The 20270-nt window shown below is 41.4% G+C and overlaps 1 protein-coding gene across 1 annotated transcript; it reads left to right on the top strand.

Annotated features, from left to right (window-relative positions):
* Positions 1 to 2286: 2286 nt before the first annotated feature.
* On the top strand, positions 2287 to 19309 carry prx (periaxin). Its single transcript, XM_070906235.1, has 12 exons — positions 2287 to 2392; positions 3378 to 3537; positions 4486 to 4679; positions 5067 to 5308; positions 5574 to 7063; positions 7673 to 14665; positions 14885 to 15213; positions 15517 to 16174; positions 16364 to 16815; positions 16873 to 17763; positions 18001 to 18448; positions 19023 to 19309. The coding sequence occupies exons 1-12, from the start codon at positions 2363 to 2365 to the stop codon at positions 19307 to 19309; spliced, it is 12174 nt and encodes a 4057-aa protein (XP_070762336.1). The 5' UTR covers positions 2287 to 2362.
* Positions 19310 to 20270: the final 961 nt, after the last annotated feature.

The following is a 20270-nucleotide window of genomic DNA, read 5'->3' as shown; positions in this document are numbered from 1 at the left end:
TGTTGGAATAAATTGAGAAAATTCATGCTCATCCCTATTCTTTACATTTTCCCATACCAGTCTCCCAGAAGCTGCAGTGCAAACCTGCTATAATCTTGTTAGTTGAGTTAAAAGGTACAGCCACACTGAAAAGTGCTGCTGCATGAACATTTCACAGTGACTTAACACTATCTGCTACTGTGTGGGCAGGTAAAAGACAAGAGGCGGTCGCCCCCCTCTAACAGATCCCCCTCCGCCCCACAACGCAACCCTCACCACAGCGGCTCCACAGACGAACAGGAGAGCCCCGAGAGAGTGGTGAGACACACACAACCTCCCTGCACTGAAAACACACAGTGACACACACATGAGGGAACCCATTTATACATACATGCATCTCCAGGGATGTTAGAGTGTGTCAATAAAGGTGTTTAGAAATGGTGATGCACCAGAGTTTCAGAAAGAAAAAGAGACAAAATAAAATTCCAAGATTGAAAGTATCCTTATCAAAGAAAAAGGAAAGAAACAACGCTGTGATTGCTATTCTCGTTAGCTGCATTAAAGTTCAAAGTGTAATTTTTGAAGTGTCTTAGCTGTAAATCTCAAGAGAAAACTAAAGAACGAGAAAAACATGCTTGTGGCTTGCACATTTTTTTCTTCTCCTTTGTAACCATGCTAGCGGTGTGGCTGTGTGGATAGTAATGTTGGTCAGGCCACCACTTTGGTCCAGACTGCAATATCTCAACAACTATTTGATGGATTGACATGACATTTAGTGCAGACATTCATGGTGCCCAGAGGATGAATCCTAATGGCCCGGTGGTGCAAGCCATTGGAAATAATGGATTTAAGAGCGCAGTGGTGCCATTGTCGCGTTCTGTCTGAAAGGGCCTTAATGACTCTCGTGATCTCCTGACTTCTTATCTAGTTAGCATGCTGACGTTAGCATTTAGCTTGAAGCACCGCTGTGCCTATGTACAGTAAGATTACGTTTTTTACTTAACTGGAAGAATGGTATGTGATTGTGTATAAGTTGATGAATGTGCAGTGCAATGTGGGTAAACCTGAAAGAACAATGTGGTCAAGTGATAAAAAAAAACTGTTCTCCTTTAAAGGAATAGTTTGACAAAAAATATGTTTATATGCTTTCTTGCTGAGACTTAGATGAGAAGACCACTCTCATATTTGTCCATTAAATATGAAGCTAAAACCAGCAGTCAGTTACCTGAGCTTAGCTAAGTGTTCCTCAGATATAGAAAAGGGGAATGCAGCATTGTGACTGACTTGATGACCCCCAGCAGCCACCAGGCCCATACAAGCTGGATCACAATAGTCCAGGCCTGATCTGCTGAGGTCATTGTCCACCACATAAACAACCTTTCATTTCTCCCAGCTCAGCACAGATGCCAGTCATTGCCTTTTCATGCCGCAGCAGGTGACCGCCAGCTGCTAGGCGCAAAGTCAACAACAAAAAACATCTGAATGTGGCAGATCTGAAACCAGCCGCAGGTGTCACGGCCCAAATTTCATGGACTGAAAAAATAGCATGTTAGCACTTTAAGAGATTTTGTCTGCTCGTCGCGAGACAGTGACACCTGCTGGTTTAAAACAGGAATGTGAGTGTAGCTAACAGACGTGTTGAAACAACAGCTTGTTTTAGGTTTTATCCACACAGAAAAAGACAGTTACACAGTGAACTATTAATATACATGTTTCCTGTTTATATAATACACTATCACAGGTAGCTTGCATTAATGATTATTATACTTTTAAAGGAAAATTGAAATTACATTAATGTGTCATTGAGTCAAATTTAATTAATTTAACAGCTGTAATGATATCAGTCACATAATAATAATGAGAATAATTTATACTAGACTTTATTTGTACAGGAACTTTCAGGCACAAAATACAGCTCAAAGTTAATTACCAAATAAAAAGAAAAAAACAAACAGTTGAAATATATTATATTATATTAAAATGCATTTTTTTTTGAAAGAGGGAAAAATAATAGTTCAAGCTAAGTTAATTCAATTTATAATATAATTTATAATAGTAACTATAATATAATTTGTAATTTATAAATAACAATAACATCAATTTATCTTATTAATTATCTTAACTATAACCACTTTCACCATCATCAATAATCCCCTAAGATTGATTGACCAATAGTGTACATAATCAAGAAATGTCAGTGGAGTAAAAAGCAATGAACCCATTATTGGTAATACCACATACATCACGGATCATCTGACCTTGTGTTCTCCTCACCTGTTGTCTGCAGGTGCAGAAGGAGAAGCTCCATGCAGAGCTGAAGCAGGTGTTGAGTCAGAAGAGAAGTCATCTGAGAGAGTCGACCTGCCAACTGGCCCAACCAGAGATGGACTCAGAGCCCACAGACGAACAGACAGTAAGCAGCAGTCTGACAAAAAGGCTGAAATATTTATTACTATTGCTTGTATCAGTGGGTGAACAGCGACTGCAGAGTTTTTATCACCATAAATTACTAATGTTAAACGAGTTGGATGTCAATGCACACAAAGTCAATCCAATGGTTGATAAAGTACATGATTCACTTTTTCCTTTATGAGTCTTCTACAAGTTATTTCCTTTGGTCAGTCACTGGAAAAATGGATGTAATCCAAGAATAGAGTGACCTTTGCGCCAATAAAACGGATTCAAAAGTAAAGTGTGGCGTGACATATAACTGTGCAGTAAACTCTGCGCTCACTCAAGCAAGTGTAACAAGACATAAAACAGTGTTGAAGCCTTTCTGCACTGAAAACAATTTTGAACCTACCCAGCAAAGAGAAAAGTGAAATACAACACAGAAGAATTCAGTTTCTTATGTGATGCCTGTCTTTAAAGCTGCATAATGCAACTTTGTACATTGGTAGCCTCAAATGATGTTGATAGGTAACTATTTATATTTTGTGGACTCATATACTACTTCAACCTCTGTTCTCTTACAATTTTTACAAATAGGGTGAATCTACAGTATTCCTGTTGACTTCAGGCACTCTCGCTTTGTGATTCAGAGTAATTAAACCACTGACTTTATACATTAAAAAAAACATATTCTGCTACTGAGAAATGCCGACCAAGTTGTCTAGTCGATTGTTGATAATACCATTAAATTAAATACTTAATACATTTTGTTCAAGTTATCCTGGTAAATTGGTGACACATCACTTTACTACAACAAATGGAAATCAGGGGTTTCGTCTTCAAGTATGAATCTAAAGTATTATTGCTACAACAATGGCCATTTTTGTAACTGTCTGAGATCAATTTAACCAAAATTAATAATGAGAGACCAAAACAATATGGAGATTGAATGTTTATCTTGGGCCAGATTTTGTTCTTGGAGATATTAAAAGTTGTGTGTGTTTTAGAGTGGAGAGGAAGCATCTCAGTTGGTGGAAATCGTGGTGGAGACGGAGGCGGAGGCTGGAGCCAGCGGCTACAGTGTGACTGGTGGAGGACAACGAGGGATCTTTGTTAAAGACGTCCTCAAAGACTCACCAGCCGCTAAACATCTCAGTCTACAGGAAGGTATCTGCAGTCACATCTGATTCATTTAGAGAGCATTTTTAGGAAACATACTCAGTGCTTTAAAATGAACATAATCCAAACAAGAAATAAAATGAAAGCATGTCCATAGCAAACTGTGAGCCATGGTGAGTGTGTGTCCGTGGTTTTTAAACCAGAAGTTTTGCATTAATTTTAGCGCTGTGCCGGTGCTTTAAACTAATCTCAATCATCTTGAGTGACGTTAATGACAATAATTATTAATAATGAGGACTATTAAATTGATCATTTTGTGAATATTTGTGTTAAATTTGTTTCACATTGCCTTAGTTTGGTCACTTTGATTTATTGAAAAGTACGAAAGTACTGACAGGAAGTGCTATTACCTTAATCATTTTACCATGATATAGTTCCTTGCTGTGACCATGTGAGCATCAAAGTAGACATAATATAATCCAACTCTGAAGCAATTTTTGCCAGTACCGATGTTGCTGTTGTTATTGGTTATAATCATACTAGTAATGACTTCAGCATATTGATGTTAACAACAATAGTACTGATATTTATAGTGCAGTGTATCTTTTCTGACTTGATGTTTTACTTTGATGTAGCTCCTGCTGTGACCACTGGAGGGCAGTAAAAGGGGGACAGTGAACATTCATGTTTTGAGGGGATTACCTCCATAGCATAACTTTTTTTAAAACATTTTCCTCTGTTGGTATTGCTGCTCAGCGCTAGCAGCTAATGCTAACAGACCATAGCTCATCCTGCAGTGATCTTGTAGTTCATAAATGTCTGTACTTCAGTAGTAAGTAGAGGATACCAAATATACATCAGATTGATTTTAGAATTTTGATTTTAAAACCCAACTCGATAAGTTCAAATTGAGATGGCGTGGTGTAGAAGTTTCATAAATGACTTTGACAAGTTTTATCACTGGACACATGAATTCATAATGTTCTCTGTGTGAAGGTGACCAGCTGCTGAGTGCCAAGGTCTACTTCGACAACGTGAGGTATGAAGATGCTCTGAAGATCCTTCAGTGTGCAGAGCCATACAAGGTCAGCTTCCAGCTGAAGAGGACCGTCCCTGGAGCAGAGGTCAGCGTGCGGCCTCGAGTTCCCAGTGTGGAGGTCAAAGGTCCCAAAGCCAAGATGGCCAAAATGGTAATCAATTATATTCTGTGTTTATATGTGGTATGCAGCCTCTCAACTAAATTGTGTAGTTTTAAATAAAGTAGCATTTTCAGTTTGTTATAATCAGACTTTGGGCTTTTAATGAGGTATTTACCAAAGACTTTTATAAGGTTTTGTTCCAACTGTCAAATTAAATTGTGGGTCCATTGTTTATAAATTATATAAATATTTAGTCAAATCTTTTAGTGTCAAATTAGATTTAAAACTCATTCGTATTTTCCATACTTTTTTATTTGTTAATTTATTCAAACTATGTAAAGCCAGCACCTCAACAGATAGTATCACTCTCAAACTGCAGGCCTTCAAATGTTGTCGACTGGCGGTCTTGTTATTCAAGTGTGTTTGTATGTATTTCAGAGTGTGAAGGGCTCCAAGCCGTTCAAGACCAAGAAGAAGAGAGGTGGTCGTTTTGGTCTGAAGAGGCTGAAAGAGAAGCGCAGAGAGGAGCTGGTAATAGAGGGAACGCCCCCCAGGCTGGAGATGAGTGACGTAGATGTGGAGTTTTCTCTCCCCAAATTCAAACAGAGGAGGAGCACGAAGGTCGAAGCAGGAGGAGCCGGAGGAGCAGCAGCCGTTGGGAAGGCAAAGAGGAGGATCAGGTAAGCCTTGTTTGTGTTCTTTATGTGTTTGCTTTTCATGTTGAAATAGTCATAATTACCTCAGCATGTGAAGAGGTTTGTTGAGGAACATCAATAGTCTAATACAATACTATCACTGACTGTACTGCCGACTAAGACATCAAAGGATTATCTGAGAAGTACGTTTTCTTTCTTTACAAAGCACTTTGGAATATTAGCTTTTTTTGGCTGTATTACAATGTCCTTCTCTTCGTCTCTGCTTCCTTTCTTTACATGGTTCTCCTAGGTTTCCCCACATGAAAACAAAGGGCTACACTGGAGCAGAGACAGGAGGAAAAGCGGAAACAGGATGCTTTGAGGGACAGGTGAATATCTCTCCATCTGAGATACCTGGAGCTAAAGTGAAAACCAAAGGAAAAGGACACAAGTTTGGAATCACCTTTCCAAAGAGCAAACACACAAAGTCAGGCTCAGCTTTGGAAACTGGATCAGTGGAGCTGAAGCCCCCGGGTGTGAACATCCAGCCACCATCAGTGGAGTTCAGTTTGTCTGGCGATAAAGACATGGATGTGGAGAAGGAAGGAAGTGATAAGATTAACGCGCCTGATGTGGAGTTTGCACTCCCTTCAGGAAAAGCTGAGGCATCTTTGCCTGCTATAAAGGGAAAGGCAGAAATCAAAGCTCCTAAAATCGACATCAAAGGAGGAGTTGCAGATTCAGCTGTGGGAAAAGCTGATGTAGATGTAGGCAAAGGAGATGCAAAGCTAAGAATGCCAAAGTTGAAACTGCCCAAAGTTAGACTCTCACGTCATTCGGATGAGATAGATGGTGACATCAAGGTAAAAGCCAAAGGGATGAAAGTGCCAAAAGAAGAAATCAAAGGAGGTGGTGAGATTGGTCTCCCTGAAACAAATATCACCAAACCAAAGATGGAAAGAGATCTCTCAGGAAAAGCTGCATCTATTCAAATGCCCTCTGTTGATATTTCTTTACCAAAAATGAAGTCTGACATTGACATCTCACTCCCTGAGTACGGAGGAGCTGGGAAGACAGCTATCAAAATGCCTGCCATTGACATCTCTGTGCCTGATGTTGATTTGGAATTGGACACCACACACAGAATTCCTGATGAGGTGGAGGGCACTTTTAAAGGGCCCAAAATCTCCATGCCAAAGGTTGATAGCTCGTTATCAAAGGTGGGATCATCCAATGTGGATATTGAAGGTCCAGAAGGTGGAGGGAAATTCAGTCTACCCTCTGTTGACATCTCTCTCCCAAAGGTGAAAACAGAGGGTGAAGATGTGGATATGGACTATTATGTTGGTGGAGATGGGATGTTCAAAATGCCTGATTTTGACATATCTTTCCCAAAAATTAAGTCACCAGAAGGACAAGTAAATATAAAAGGACAAGAGATGGAAGGGGGCTTCAAGCTACCCAAAGTAGACCTGACACTTCCCAAAGGCAAAGCAGGAACAACTAATACTGAAGGAGGAGAAACATTTCAGTTACCATCATTTGACATTTCCCTCCCTAAAATGAAGACCAGTGAGGTGGAAGTCGACATCGAAGGCCCTGAAGTGAAAGGTGGGAAATTTGAAATGCCCACACTTGACATTTCTCTGCCCAAAGGGAAAATGGAAAGAGACATTAAAGTAGAAGGGCATGCTGGGAAGGGTGGAAAATTCAAAATGCCTACCTTTGATGTTTCTCTACCAAAGCTGAAACAACCAGAGGGACACATAAACATAGAGGAACCCGAGCTTGAAGGTGGAGGTAAGATCCAGATGCCCTCTATTGATATATCGCTGCCAAAAGGAAAGATGGAGGGTGACATTGAAATAGACGGTCCACCTGCAAAAGGAGGCAAGTTCAAAATGCCCTCACTTGATGTCAGACTCCCTAAGATGGGGACATCTGGGGCTGAGGTTGACTTACAAGGACCTGAGATTAAAGGAGGGAAAATTGAGGGTCCATCAGTAGACATTTCTCTACCAAAAGGTAAATCCAAGGGTGAAGGTGACATTGAGGGAAAAGGAGGCAAGTTTAAAATGCCTTCATATAATATATCTCTTCCAAAAATGAAGTCACCTGAGGGAGAGGTTGTTTTGGGAGGACCTGAAATCAAAGGTGGAAAAATCAAGATACCTATGGTTGATATCTCTGTTCCCCAAGGAAACGTAGAGGGAGATTTGAACATTGATGGCGGTGAAGTAAAAGGAGGCAAATTAAACATGCCCTCTGTAGACATTTCTCTCCCAAAAATGAAGCTACCTGAAGGAGACATAAAGCTAGAATGCCCTGAACTTCCAAATGTTGACTTTTCACTTCCCAAGGCAAATGTGGAGGGCAACATGGAGCTCGAGGACAGTGGTGGTAGCGGAGCAAAGTTCAAGATGCCAACTTTTGACATCTCACTCCCAAAGATGAAAACCAAGGAGGGAGAGGTTGATGTTAAAGGACCTGAAGTCAAAGAAGGAGCAAAGTTTAACATGCCGTCACTTGACATCTCTCTTCCTGCTATGAAATCACCAGAGGGGGAGGTAAAGATCAAAGGTCCTGAAGCCAAAGGAGGAAAGTTTCAGATGCCTTCTTTTGATGTGTCCCTACCAAAGATCAAATCACAGGGACGTGACATCGACATCGAAGGTCCTGAGTTTAAGATTAATACACCAGAAGCAGATTTAGACCTAAAGGGAAGTGAGGCTAAAGGAGGGAAAATAAACATGCCCACTGTAGATATCTCTCTTCCAAAAGGAAAAGCAGAGGGTAAGATAGATATTGAAGGACCCACAGGAAAAGGAGGCAAGTTCAAGATGCCTACATTTGATGTATCGCTACCAAAGATGAAGATGCCTGAAGGAAATATTGGCCTTGAGGGACCTTCAGTTGATATCTCCCTTCCAAAGGGGAAAGTAGATGGTGACATACAAACTAAAGGTAAAGGAGGACATTTTCATATCCCCTCAATTGATGTTTCTCTCCCTAAAATAAAATCAAAGCGAGGTGACATAAACATTGAGGGACAAGAAATCAAAGGTGGGGAAATTAAAATGCCAACTATTGACATCTCACCACCTCAAGGAACATTAGAAGGTGACATCACTGTCGAAAGTGAAGGAAGAGGAGGCAAATTTAGTCTACCATCTGTAGACATCGCCCTCCCTGCAGTAAAATTCCCTGAAGGAGATGTGAATTTTCAAGGGCCGAAGGTAAAAGGTGGGAAATTTGAAATGCCGAAAATCAACCTCTCACTTCCTAAAGGAAAAGCACAGGGAGACATTGATATTGACATTCACTCTGGAAAAGATGGGAATATTGAAATACCATCCTATGGTATTGGACATCCAAAAGGAAAAGTCAAAGGCGACGTAACTGTTGAAGGCCCTGCAGGGGGGAGAGGTAAATTCAAAATGCCAAAATTTGACATTTCACTTCCAAAGATGAACCTGCCAGAGGGCGATGTCAAAGTGGAAGGACCAGAGATTAAAGGAAAAATGGAACTGCCGAATGTTGATATTTCACTTCCAAAAGGAAAAATAGAGGGAGATGTTGACATTGAAGGACGTGGGGTTAAAGGAGGCAAGTCTCCCATGCCTTCAATTGATATCACTCTTCCTAAAATAAAAGCTAATGAAATCAGTGTCGATATTGAAGGGCCTGATGTTCAAGGAGGAAAGTTCAATATGCCATCATTTGATGTTTCAGCACCTAAAATAAAATATCCAGAGGTAGATGTGAGCCTCAAGGGTCCAGATGTTAAAGGAGAACATTTCAACATGCCAGCTGTTGACATTTCACTTCCAAAAGCAAAAGGTGAAAGAGGCAGGAAGATTGAGATGCCAGACATTGATATTTCACTGCCCAAAGGAAAAGCAGGAGGAGAAATTGAAATTCCAGGACACGGTGGTAAAGGAGGAAAGTTCCATATGCCCTCTGTTGATATCGCTCTTCCTAAAATAAAAGCTAAGGGACCAGAGCTCAACATAGAAGGTCCTGAACTTAAGGGAGGAAAAATCAACATGCCAGACATTGACCTTTCTCTCCCCAAAGGAAAGGCTGAAGCTGACTTCAATATTGAACGTCCTGAGGTAAAAGGAGGTAAATTCAAAATGCCCAAATTTGATGTTTCACCTCCAAAGATGAATCTGCCAGAGAGCAATGTGGAAATGCCAACAGTTGATATATCACTCCCAAAAGGAAAGGTAAAGGGCGATGTTGACATTGAGGGACATGTAGGTAAAGGAGGCAAGTTTCACATACCATCGGTTGATATCTCTCTTCCTAAAATAAAAGCAAAGGGAGTTGATGTTGATATTGAAGGACCTGAACTTAAAGGTGATGTATCACTCCCTAAAATTAAGTCTCCAGAGGTAGATATCAGTTTCCAGAGTCCTGAAGGAGGAAAGCTTAACTTGCCAACCGTTGACATTTCACTCCCAAAAGGAAAAGTTGAGGGTGACCTAAATGTTGAAGTTCCTAACATAAAAGGAGGCAAATTCAAAATGCCAAAATTTGATGTGTCATTGCCAAAAGTGAATCTCCCAGAGGGTGATGTCAAAATAAAAGGCCCAGACATCAAGGGAGGAAAGATTGAAATGCCAGACATTGACATTTCACTTCCCAAAGGAAAAGCAGGAGGAGAAATTGAAATTGAAGGACATGCTGGCAAAGGAGGCAAGTTCCATATGCCCTCGCTTGATATCTCTCTTCCTAAAATGAAAGCTAAGGGACCAGAGATAAATATTGATGGCCCTGAAGTTAAAGGTGGAAAGCTAAACATGCCATCACTTGATGTTTCTCTACCCAAAATAAAATCTCCTGATGTAGATATCAGCCTTGAGGGTCCTGATGTTAAAGGAGGAAAGGTCAACATCCCGACTGTTGACGTTTCACTTCCCAAAGGAAAAGTCGAGGGTGACATAAACGTTGAAGGAGGGAAATTCAAAATGCCAACATTTAATGTTTCTTTACCAAAAGTGAGTCTCCCTAAGGTTGATGCCAATGTGGAAGGACCAGATATGAAAGGAAAAATAGAAATGCCAACTGTTGATATTTCACTTCCAAAAGGAAAGGCAGACATGGATATTGACATTGATGGGCATGGTGGAAAAGGAGGCAGGTTTCACATGCCCTCACTTGATATCTCTCTTCCTAAAATCAAAGCAAAGGGAGTTGATGTAGATATTGAAGGACCTGAAGGTGATATGTCGCTCCCTAACATTAAGTCTCCAGAGGTAGATGTCACTCTCAAGGGTCCTGAAGTCCAAGGGGGAAAGTTTAACTTGCCAGCTGTTGACATTTCACTCCCAAAAGGAAAGGTTGACGCTGACCTCAGTGTTGAGGGTCCTGAGGTAAAAGGAGGCAAATTCAAAATGCCCAAATTTGATGTTTCACTTCCAAAGATAAATCTGCCAGAGGGCAATGTGGAAATGCCAACAGTTGATTTATCGCTTCCAAAAGGAAAGGTAACGGGCGATGTTGACATTGAGGGACATGTAGGTAAAGGAGGCAAGTTTCACATGCCATCGGTTGATATCTCTCTTCCTAAAATAAAAGCAAAAGGAGTTGATGTTGATATTGAAGGACCTGAACTTAAAGGCGACATTTTGCTTCCAGAAGGAAAAGTTGAGGGTGACCTTAATGTTGAAGGCCCTGGCATAAAAGGAGGCAAATTCAAAATGCCAAAATTGGATGTGTCATTGCCAAAAGTGAATCTCCCAGAGGGCAATGTCAAAATAAAAGGCCCAGACACCAAGGGAGGAAAGATTGAAATGCCAGACATTGATATTTCACTTCCCAAAGGAAAAGCAGGAGGAGAAATTGAAATTGAAGGACATGCTGGCAAAGGCAACAAGTTCCATATGCCCTCGCTTGATATCTCTCTTCCTAAAATTAAAGCTAAAGAACCAGAGATAAATATTGATGGCCCTGAAGTTAAGGGCGGAAAGCTAAACATGCCATCACTTGATGTTTCTCTGCCCAAAATAAAATCTCCCGACATAGATATCAACCTTGTGGGTCCTGATGTTAAAGGAGGAAAGGTCAACATCCCAACCTTTGACATTTCACTTCCCAAAGGAAAAGTCGAGGGTGATATAAATGTAGAAGGCCCTGAGAGGAAAGGAGGGAAATTCAAAATGCCGACATTTGATGTTTCTTTACCAAAAGTGAGTCTCCCTATGGTGGATGCCAATGTGGAAGGACCAGATATGAAAGGAAAAATAGAAATGCCAACTGTTGATATTTCACTTCCAAAGGGAAAGGCAGACATGGATATTGACATAGATGGGCATGGTGGTAAAGGAGGCAGGTTTCACATGCCCTCCCTTGATATCTCTCTTCCTAAAATCAAAGCAAAGGGAGTTGATGTAGATATTGAAGGACCTGAAGTCAAAGGTGACATGTCACTCCCTAAAATTAAGTCTCCAGAGGTAGATGTCAGCCTCAAGGGTCCTGAAGTTAAAGGGGGAAAGTTTAACTTGCCAGCTGTTAACATTTCACTCCCCAAAGGAAAAGCTGATGCTGACCTCAGTATTGAGGGTCCTGAGGTAAAAGGAGGCAAATTCAAAATGCCCAAATTTGATGTTTCACTTCCAAAGATGAACCTGCCAGAGGGAAATGTGGAAATGTCAACAGTTGATATTTCACTCCCAAGAGGAAAGACAGACGTGGATATTGACATTGATGGGCATGGTGATAAAGGAGGCAAGTTTCACATGCCCTCACTTGATATCTCTCTTCCTAAAATCAAAGGACCTGAAGTCAAAGGTGACATGTCATTCCCCAAAATTAAATCTCCAGAGGTAGATATCAGCCTTGAGGGTCCTGATGTTAAAGGAGGAAAGTTTAACTTGCCAACTGTTAACATTTCACTCCCCAAAGGAAGGGTAGAGGGTGACCTTGATGTCAAGGGCTCTGAGATGAAGGGAGGTAAATTTAAAATGCCAAAATTTGATGTGTCTTTACCGAAAGTGAGTCCCCCACAGGGTGATGTCAAAATAAAAGGCCCGGAAATCAAGGGAGGGAACATTGAGATGCCAGACGTTGACATTTCACTTCCCAAAGGAAAGGCAGGAGGAGAAATGGAAATTGAAGGACATGTTGGAAAAGGAAGCAAGTTCCATATGCCCTCGCTTGATATCTCTCTTCCTAAGATTAAAGCAAAGGGACCACAGGTCAACATAGAAGGTCCTAAACTTAAAGGCAGAAAAATCAACATGCCAAGTGCTGATATTTCACTACCTGAAGAAAAGGCTGAAGCTGACCTCAATATTGAGGGTCCTGAGGTAAAAGGAGGCAATTTCAGAATGCCCAAAATGGACGTTTCACTTCCAAAGATGAACCTGCCAGAGGGCAATGTCAAAGTGGAAGGACCAGAAATGAAGGGAAGAAAGATCGCAATGCCAGCTTTTGACATTTCAGTTCCGGTGGGAAAAGTGGAGGGAGATATCAACATTGAAGGACCATCTGGAGAGGGAAAGTTTGAAGTACCAAAAGTTGACCTATCTGGTAAAAAAGGTGGTGGACTCCACATGCCAACTCTTGACATAAATCTCCCCAAATTTGATCTTGACCTCAGCCTTCCATCTGGTCTGAAAGACAAAAGCCTCAAAGTGGACACCAGTGGTCCTGACGCACCTGGAGATTTGGAGATGTCTGGTCTCAAAGGAGATATTAATCCAGCCAAGTTGAAAGTTAAGGGTGCGAACATCGAGACAGGTAGTGTAGAAGGTCCAGGTGCTTCCCTCAAACTTCCCACTGTCAAGCTACCGACAGTTGACATCTCAGCTCCAAAAGTGGATCTAGACTTTGGCCTCACCAAACCTAAAGGTGACGATGTGGAAGTGGAGCTTCTGAAAGCAGAAGGAGGCAGGCCTTCTTCAGGGGGCAGCTTTGATCTACCTGATGTCTCCCTCAAAGTCCCCAGTTTCTCTCTTCCCAGGTTTGGTGGAAAGTCCAAGAGTGGTGATTTGCATATATCAGGAAAGGGCCCCAAAGGGGACATTTCTCTCAGCCCACCACATGTGGAAGGGGAGATTAGGGCACCATCAGTAGAGTTTGATGGGGATGGAAAAGTCAAGGTGAAAAAACCTAAAATCAAAATGCCCTCATTTGGGATATCCAAAAAGGATGCAGACATATCCGTGTCTTGTCCTGATGTGGATGTTAAAGGAAAAAAGGGGAAAATTGACATTTCTAAACCAGAAATCAACATTGAAAGCCCAGATGATAAATCAAAATACAAAGTGAAATTCCCCAAGTTTAAAATATCATCACCAAAAGGTCATCTCCCAGAGGGAGAAGTTAATGCTAAACTCGAAGCAGATATGGAAGGGAAAGGTGGCTTCCATGCACCTGACGTGACTTTCAAGCTACCAAAGTTCTCCATGCCAGGATTTGGCTCTAAAGAAAAAGATTTAGGTAAGCCAAGTGGTTACCTTGACGCAAAGGCCAAGGTCAAGGTGCCTTCTGTCGAGCTGTCACTACCAGCAGCTAAAACACCAGAGACTGAGGTTCTTCTCCCCAAAGCAGAAGTTGACGTCTCAGAGGCTGACATCAGAGGTTATGAGGGAAGCCTAAAAATTCCCAAAATGCCAATGATTGACGTTTCTATCCCCAATATAGACCTGGATGTGTCCCTGCCAAAAGTAAAACATGATGCAAAGATTGATGGAGAAGGACGCAAATTCAGGATTCCAAACATCAAGATGCCTGATATTGACTTGTCCCTCCCAAAAGGAAAAACAGGCATTGAAGGAAGTCACATTGGAGTTGATGCAGAGGTAGGGAAATTCAAAATGCCTCACATCAGTATGCCTGACGTGGATATATCCCTGCCAAAAGGAAAGTCCCCAAAGATTGAAGGACCATCAATAGATGTGTCCCTTCCCAAAGGGAAATCTGTGGATCTTGATGCACCAGACATTGAAATAGGTGGTGATGGAGTCGGCAAATTTAAGTTGCCTCATGTCAAAATGCCTAATGTTGACATTACCTTGCCAAAAGCAAAAATTGGAAAAATTGATACTCCAGACATTGATGTAGAAGGAGAGGGGGGAAAATTCAGAATGCCGGGTATCAGAATGCCAAACATTGACATATCTCTCCCCAAAGGAAAGACCGGTAAATTAGAGGGATCAGATGTTGAAATCGAGGGAGGAGGAAAGTTGAAGATGCCACATGTCAAAATGCCACATGTTGACATTAACCTGCCAAAAAGGAAAACTGCAGAGATTGATACACCAGATGTGGAGGCAAAGGTTGAGGGAGGAGGAGCGAAATTCACTATGCCCCATTTTAATATTCCTTCAATTGATATTTCACTGCCAAAAGCAAAGATTGAAGGCCCAGAAGTTGAAATGGAGGGAGGTACAGAGGGAAAGTTCAAAATGCCTCACACGAAAATGCCCAACATTGACATCTCTCTTCCTAAAGGAAAACTCAAGGGCATTGAGACCCCTGTTTTAGAAATGGAGGGACAAGGAGGAGGAAAATTCAAAATGCCTCACATGAAAATGCCAGATTTTAATATCTCTCTGCCCCAACGAAAGATTGGTGATCCAGACGTTGAAATAGAGGGAGATACCGGAGGAAAGTTCAAAATGCCTCATGTGAAAATGCCAGATGTTGACATTTCACTGCCCAAAGGAAAGATTGAAGGTCCAGAGGTGGAGCTCAAAGGGGAAGGTGGAAAATTCAAGATGCCACATCTCAGCATGCCTTCTGTTGATATCTCACAGCCCAAAGGAAAGATAGAGGGTCCAGAAGTTGAAATAGAGGGCGGTACAGGAGGAAAGTTCAAATTGCCTCACATGAAAATGCCCAATGTTGACATCTCTCTTCCGAAAGGAAAACTCAAAGGCACTGAGACACCTGGAATAGAAATGGAAGGACAAGGAGGAGGAAAATTCAAAATGCCTCACATGAAAATGCCAGATGTTGACATCTCTCTATCCAAAGGAAAGATTGAAGGTCCAGATGTTGAAAGAGAGGGAGACACCAGAGGAAAGTTCAAAATGCCTCACATGAAAATGCCAGATGTTGACATCTCTCTGCCCAAAGGAAAGATTGAAGGTCCAGAGGTGGCGCTCGAAGGGGAAGGTGGAAAATTCAAGATACCACATCTTAGCATGCCTTCTGTTGATATTTCACTGCCCAAAGGAAAGATCGAGGGTCCAGAAGTTGAAATAGAGGGAGGTACCGGAGGAAAGTTCAAATTGCCTCACATGAAAATGCCCAACATTGACATCTCTCTTCCTAAAGGAAAGATTGAAGGTCCAGAGATGGAGCTCAAAGGGGAAGGTGGAAAATACAAAATGCCACATCTCGGCATGCCCTCTGTTGATTTTTCACTGCCCAAAGGAAAGACCAAGGGTCCGGAAGTTGAAATAGAGGGAGATGGAGGAGGGAAGTTCAAAACACCTCAAGTGAAAATGCCAGATGTTGATATTTCACTGCCCAAAGGAAAGATCGAAGGTCCAGAAGTTGAAATAGAGGGAGGTACCGGAGGAAAGTTCAAATTGCCTCACATGAAAATGCCCAACATTGACATCTCTCTTCCTAAAGGAAAGATTGAAGGTCCAGAGATGGAGCTCAAAGGGGAAGGTGGAAAATACAAAATGCCACATCTCGGCATGCCCTCTGTTGATTTTTCACTGCCCAAAGGAAAGACCAAGGGTCCGGAAGTTGAAATAGAGGGAGATGGAGGAGGGAAGTTCAAAACACCTCAAGTGAAAATGCCAGATGTTGATATTTCACTGCCCAAAGGAAAGATCGAAGGTCCAGAAGTTGAAATAGAGGGAGGTACCGGAGGAGGAAAGTTCAAATTGCCTCACATGAAAATGCCCAACATCGACATCTCTCTTCCTAAAGGAAAGATTGAAGGTCCAGAGATGGAGCTCAAAGGGGAAGGCAGAAAATACAAGATGCCACATCTCAGCATGCCCTCTGTTGATATTTCACTGCCCAAAAGAAACACAGAGGGTCCGGAAGTTGAAACAGAGGGAGATAGAGGAGGGAAGTTCAAAGCACCTCAAGTGAAAATGCCAGATGTTGGCATCTCTCTGCCCAAAGGGAAGATTGGTGGTCCAGATGTTGAAATAGGGGGAGGTTCAGGAGGACAGTTCAAAATGCCTCACACGACAATGCCCTCAGTAGACATTTCACTACCAAAAGGAAAAACTGAAGGTCCCAAAGTTGAAATTAAGGGTGAGGGAGGAAGGTTTAAGATGCCAAAAGTTGACATATCTCTTCCTAAAGGAAAACCTTCAATCGAAGGTGCAGACATAGAGATTAAGGGAGATGGGGGACAGTTCAAGATGCCTGATGTGGACATAAATATCCCTAAAGGAAAAGAAAATATTGACACACCAGAGGTGAAAGTGGAAGCAGAGGGAGGAACCATCAAGCTGCCTCATATCAAGATGCCAAAAGTTGATATTTCACTCTCTAAAGGTAAAAGTAAAGATATTGAAGCACCTGCTATAGAGATGGAAGTCACAGGAGGAAAGTTCAAAGGTCCAGAAGTTAAACTTCCAAAGGGGGGCATATCAGTGCCAAAAGATAAATTTGGTGAAGTGGAGATCAATATACCAACCGTTGAGGCTGGAGGGAAAATTAAATTGCCACAAGTCACATCACCAGATCTGGACATCGATGTAACATGTAGTAAACCTGAACAAGACAGAGAGGCTCAGGGGGGAGCTGATTTGCATGTTGAGGGAGAGCACAAAGGTCTGAAACTCAAGATGCCAACAATAGATATCAAGGGTCCAAAAGGAGACCTGGAGCTTGATATAGGACTTCATAGAGGAGAGGGCAAGAAGGACAGGAAAAAAGTTGAACTCCCTGACTTGGATCTCAACACAGCAGGAACCAGCAGCAAAGTAAAGGGGGCTAAAGTAAAAGGAACAAAATTCAAGATTGGAATGCCAAAAAAGAAAACTAGCAAAAATTTAACAGCAGAATTGAAAACGTGTAAAAACTGTGGCAATGAGGAGTTCGATGGTCAAGTCAAACACAGATGCAAGGTTAAAGAAAGGTTTGAGTATGAAGTTGAAGTTGAAACCCACAACGGACATAAAGAGGACAAAGATCATATTAACATCCCAGTGCCAGAGGTTACATTACCAAGTGTACAAGGATCAGCCAACTTAGGAACAGGGGGAGAGGGTGGACTCTTATCATCCAGAGCAGAAATCAAAGTCCCCAGGATTCCAGACATAGAGTTTGATATTGGGACGTCACAGGATGAAGATGATGACAAAACAGAAAAAGGCAAGAAAATCAAAATCCCTAAGTTTGGTGTCCCATTACCATCCATCTCCTCTCCTGAGGGAAGAATGAATATGTATGGGCCAGAAATTCGGTATGAAGGCCCTAAAATGCCCAAAGTAAAGAAAGCTGTTTTTGTCTTGGTAAATCCTCCTCAAACAGATGTGCCCGCTGCATGCACAGGCCTCCTAGAGGGGGAGACAACATCTGAGGCTGAAACAGAGGATGTCAAAGTGAAGATGCCCAAAATTAAAATGAAGCCAAGCTTTGGGAAGTCCAAAGACAAATCAGCCGCTGTGAGCACAGATATAGAGTGGGAGGGAGAGGAAAATTCAAAGGGCGGGAAGATCAAAATGCCTAAAGGGTCATTTTCTCCTGTCAAATCAGGGTTGTTTGATGTCACTCTTAAGGACAAAGGTTCAAGTTCAAGTCTCAATGGTGAACAAGATGCAAGTTCTCACAAGGACTCCAAGGACGATAAAGGGACATTCACTGGTAAAATCAAACTTCCGAAGGTGGAGTTCACCTCTCCATATGGCAAGATGGCTGCAGGGGAGGAGGACACAGAAATGAGTGTGAAACTGGGAAAGGATTCATCACCAGTAGAAGTAGGAGGAGACACTAAAGGGCTTCAAGTAAAATCAGGCAAGCTGGCCTTCGCAGGTTTTAGTGAGGAGTTCTCGAAGGATGTGGTGTCATCTCATGCCAGAACAGATATGCTGGACAGGGACAGCTCAGAGTCCCCCACTGGTTTTACCATGGAGTTCGGCTCAACAAAGGTCCAGGCTTGGAGTGAGGTTGAGAGCAAAAGCAGGGAGTCTGAGGAAAGAGAGTCTTCCCCCTGGTTCAAGGTGCCTAAATTCACCCTGAAGCCACACTCCACAGGTAAGGATTAAGGAAACTGCAAACTGAGATAACAATTTTTATCAATTTTAATGATTTTTGAAAAAGAGGAGTAAATTACTTGATTCCTTGTTCATATTTGTGTACAGTTATATTGAGTTATACTGTATTTGTTATAGTTATATTGAACTCTCATTATTTCCAGAATTGGTATACAGTATAGACTATCCTTTGTATATGGTTTACTCAGGAACTCTGGACTAAAAGACAGTGAATAATTGCACAAATCTTCCAAAATGTTCATATTATGTATAAGCTTTGTATGTGTTTTATATTTTATACCTGCATTCTATCATTATTTAATTATACACATAGAATACAACATTAATACAACAATTTATTACCATATGCACTACATTTTACATAACTTATCCTTGCTTTTACCTTTGATGTGTTTTGTTTTTATTCTATAAATTATTAACATCATCTCTTGTTTTGTCTCTGCTACATAAGACTAAGTTTCTTTTCCCTCTTCATTTCTTCACCTATCCTCCTCTCCTGTCCTTGTTTCCTTTCCTCTACTTGCCTCTGCACGTTTCCTCTCCTCCTCCCCCAGGCTTTCTCCAGATAACCCCAGAGGGTTCTCCTCAGGCCCAGCGGAAGGGGGAGGTGGGAGGTGATGCTGATGTCTCGGGGTCTTTCTGCCTCCACACCTCAGGGCTCGACTTCACCACCCAGGAATTATCCGAAGAGCACCAAGTCTCCTCCGCCGAGGAGGGAACTGTCACCATGGTGACCAAGACCACCAGAATAACCCGGCAAATGGTTGCCACTGAAACCCGAACAGGTGAATGTTCGACAACCTTGACAACAACTCACCAGATGTCGGACCTCAACTACTGAGGATGCTGTAATGATATCTTAAATGTCTTTTAATTTTTTTGTTTTTCTTTGGTGAGGTTGCAGTGTTCTTGTAAGCTAAGCCTGCAACGTGGCAAACCTCGATTAAGTAAAAGTCTTTATATTATAATAGGGTATGAGGTATGAATGTGATGAAAAGCAATGACATTTCATCAGTCAGCATTATTGTCATTATTACAGCAACAGAGTAATATATGCTTCTTTATTTTCATTTTAAATGTGACTATTTTTTGTTACTTTCCTTCGAGTTTTGTTAGTTTAGTCGAAATTATTTATCAGATTTTGTTTGGTTTTAAAGGTTTCACTCTGAATGTAAACATGTCAGATTGCTTCATTATTTATTGTTGTTTGTGTGTTCACAATGGGCTGTAATGAGTTATTTACTGACATCAGCATCAAGGATTTAACCATGATTTGACAATTAGTTCAAAATAATACATTTTGAACCACTACAGTACAAGCCAGAGTAATATTTATGTAAATACAACTATATAATCGCTTTTTTGAAGCAGTATCCCTTCAATACGAAATGTAATTGTTTTCATATTCACCAGAATCAGGAGTAGAAATGATATTTTTTGAACTGATAATCTATTTTGTTTGTCTTGAATGAAAAGTGTGAGCTTTTTGAAATTATAGGCTATTCTCATTTTCTGCCACAGTTTTATATTTTAAGCATTTAACTGGTGCTGTTACCCAGAGATAGTCACAGTGAGTGAGCAGGACACTCTGGACTCTTTTTCTGCTGTGGGGATCAAATCTGTGACCTTCTGGTTACAGCTTGCTCTCGAACATTTAGGCCACCCTGCTGCTAATGTATTTTATATTTATGTTTTTACTGTACACTGCCAGAAAAAGACACTGCTGTATATTTTGTGATTGAGGCTTTAGCTTTGAGATGCACATCCTTTGAAACTCAGCTGTGAACTGTATTGAGTTTCAA

This window comes from Enoplosus armatus, chromosome 5 (assembly GCF_043641665.1).
Source record: "Enoplosus armatus isolate fEnoArm2 chromosome 5, fEnoArm2.hap1, whole genome shotgun sequence".
In the NCBI taxonomy this organism is placed as follows: Eukaryota; Metazoa; Chordata; class Actinopteri; order Centrarchiformes; family Enoplosidae; genus Enoplosus; species Enoplosus armatus.
The sequence above is the reverse complement of the archived record's forward strand: the minus strand, read 5'-3'. Positions and strand labels throughout refer to the sequence as shown.

Coding starts and splice junctions, on each gene's coding strand:
- prx (XM_070906235.1), top strand. CDS start 2,363: ATGGACTCAGAGCCCACAGACGAACAGACA. Junction 4,680..5,066: donor AAGCCAAGATGGCCAAAATG/GTAATCAATTAT, acceptor TATGTATTTCAG/AGTGTGAAGGGCTCCAAGCC. Junction 17,764..18,000: donor CAGGCCTCCTAGAGGGGGAG/ACAACATCTGAG, acceptor TCAAGTCTCAAT/GGTGAACAAGATGCAAGTTC.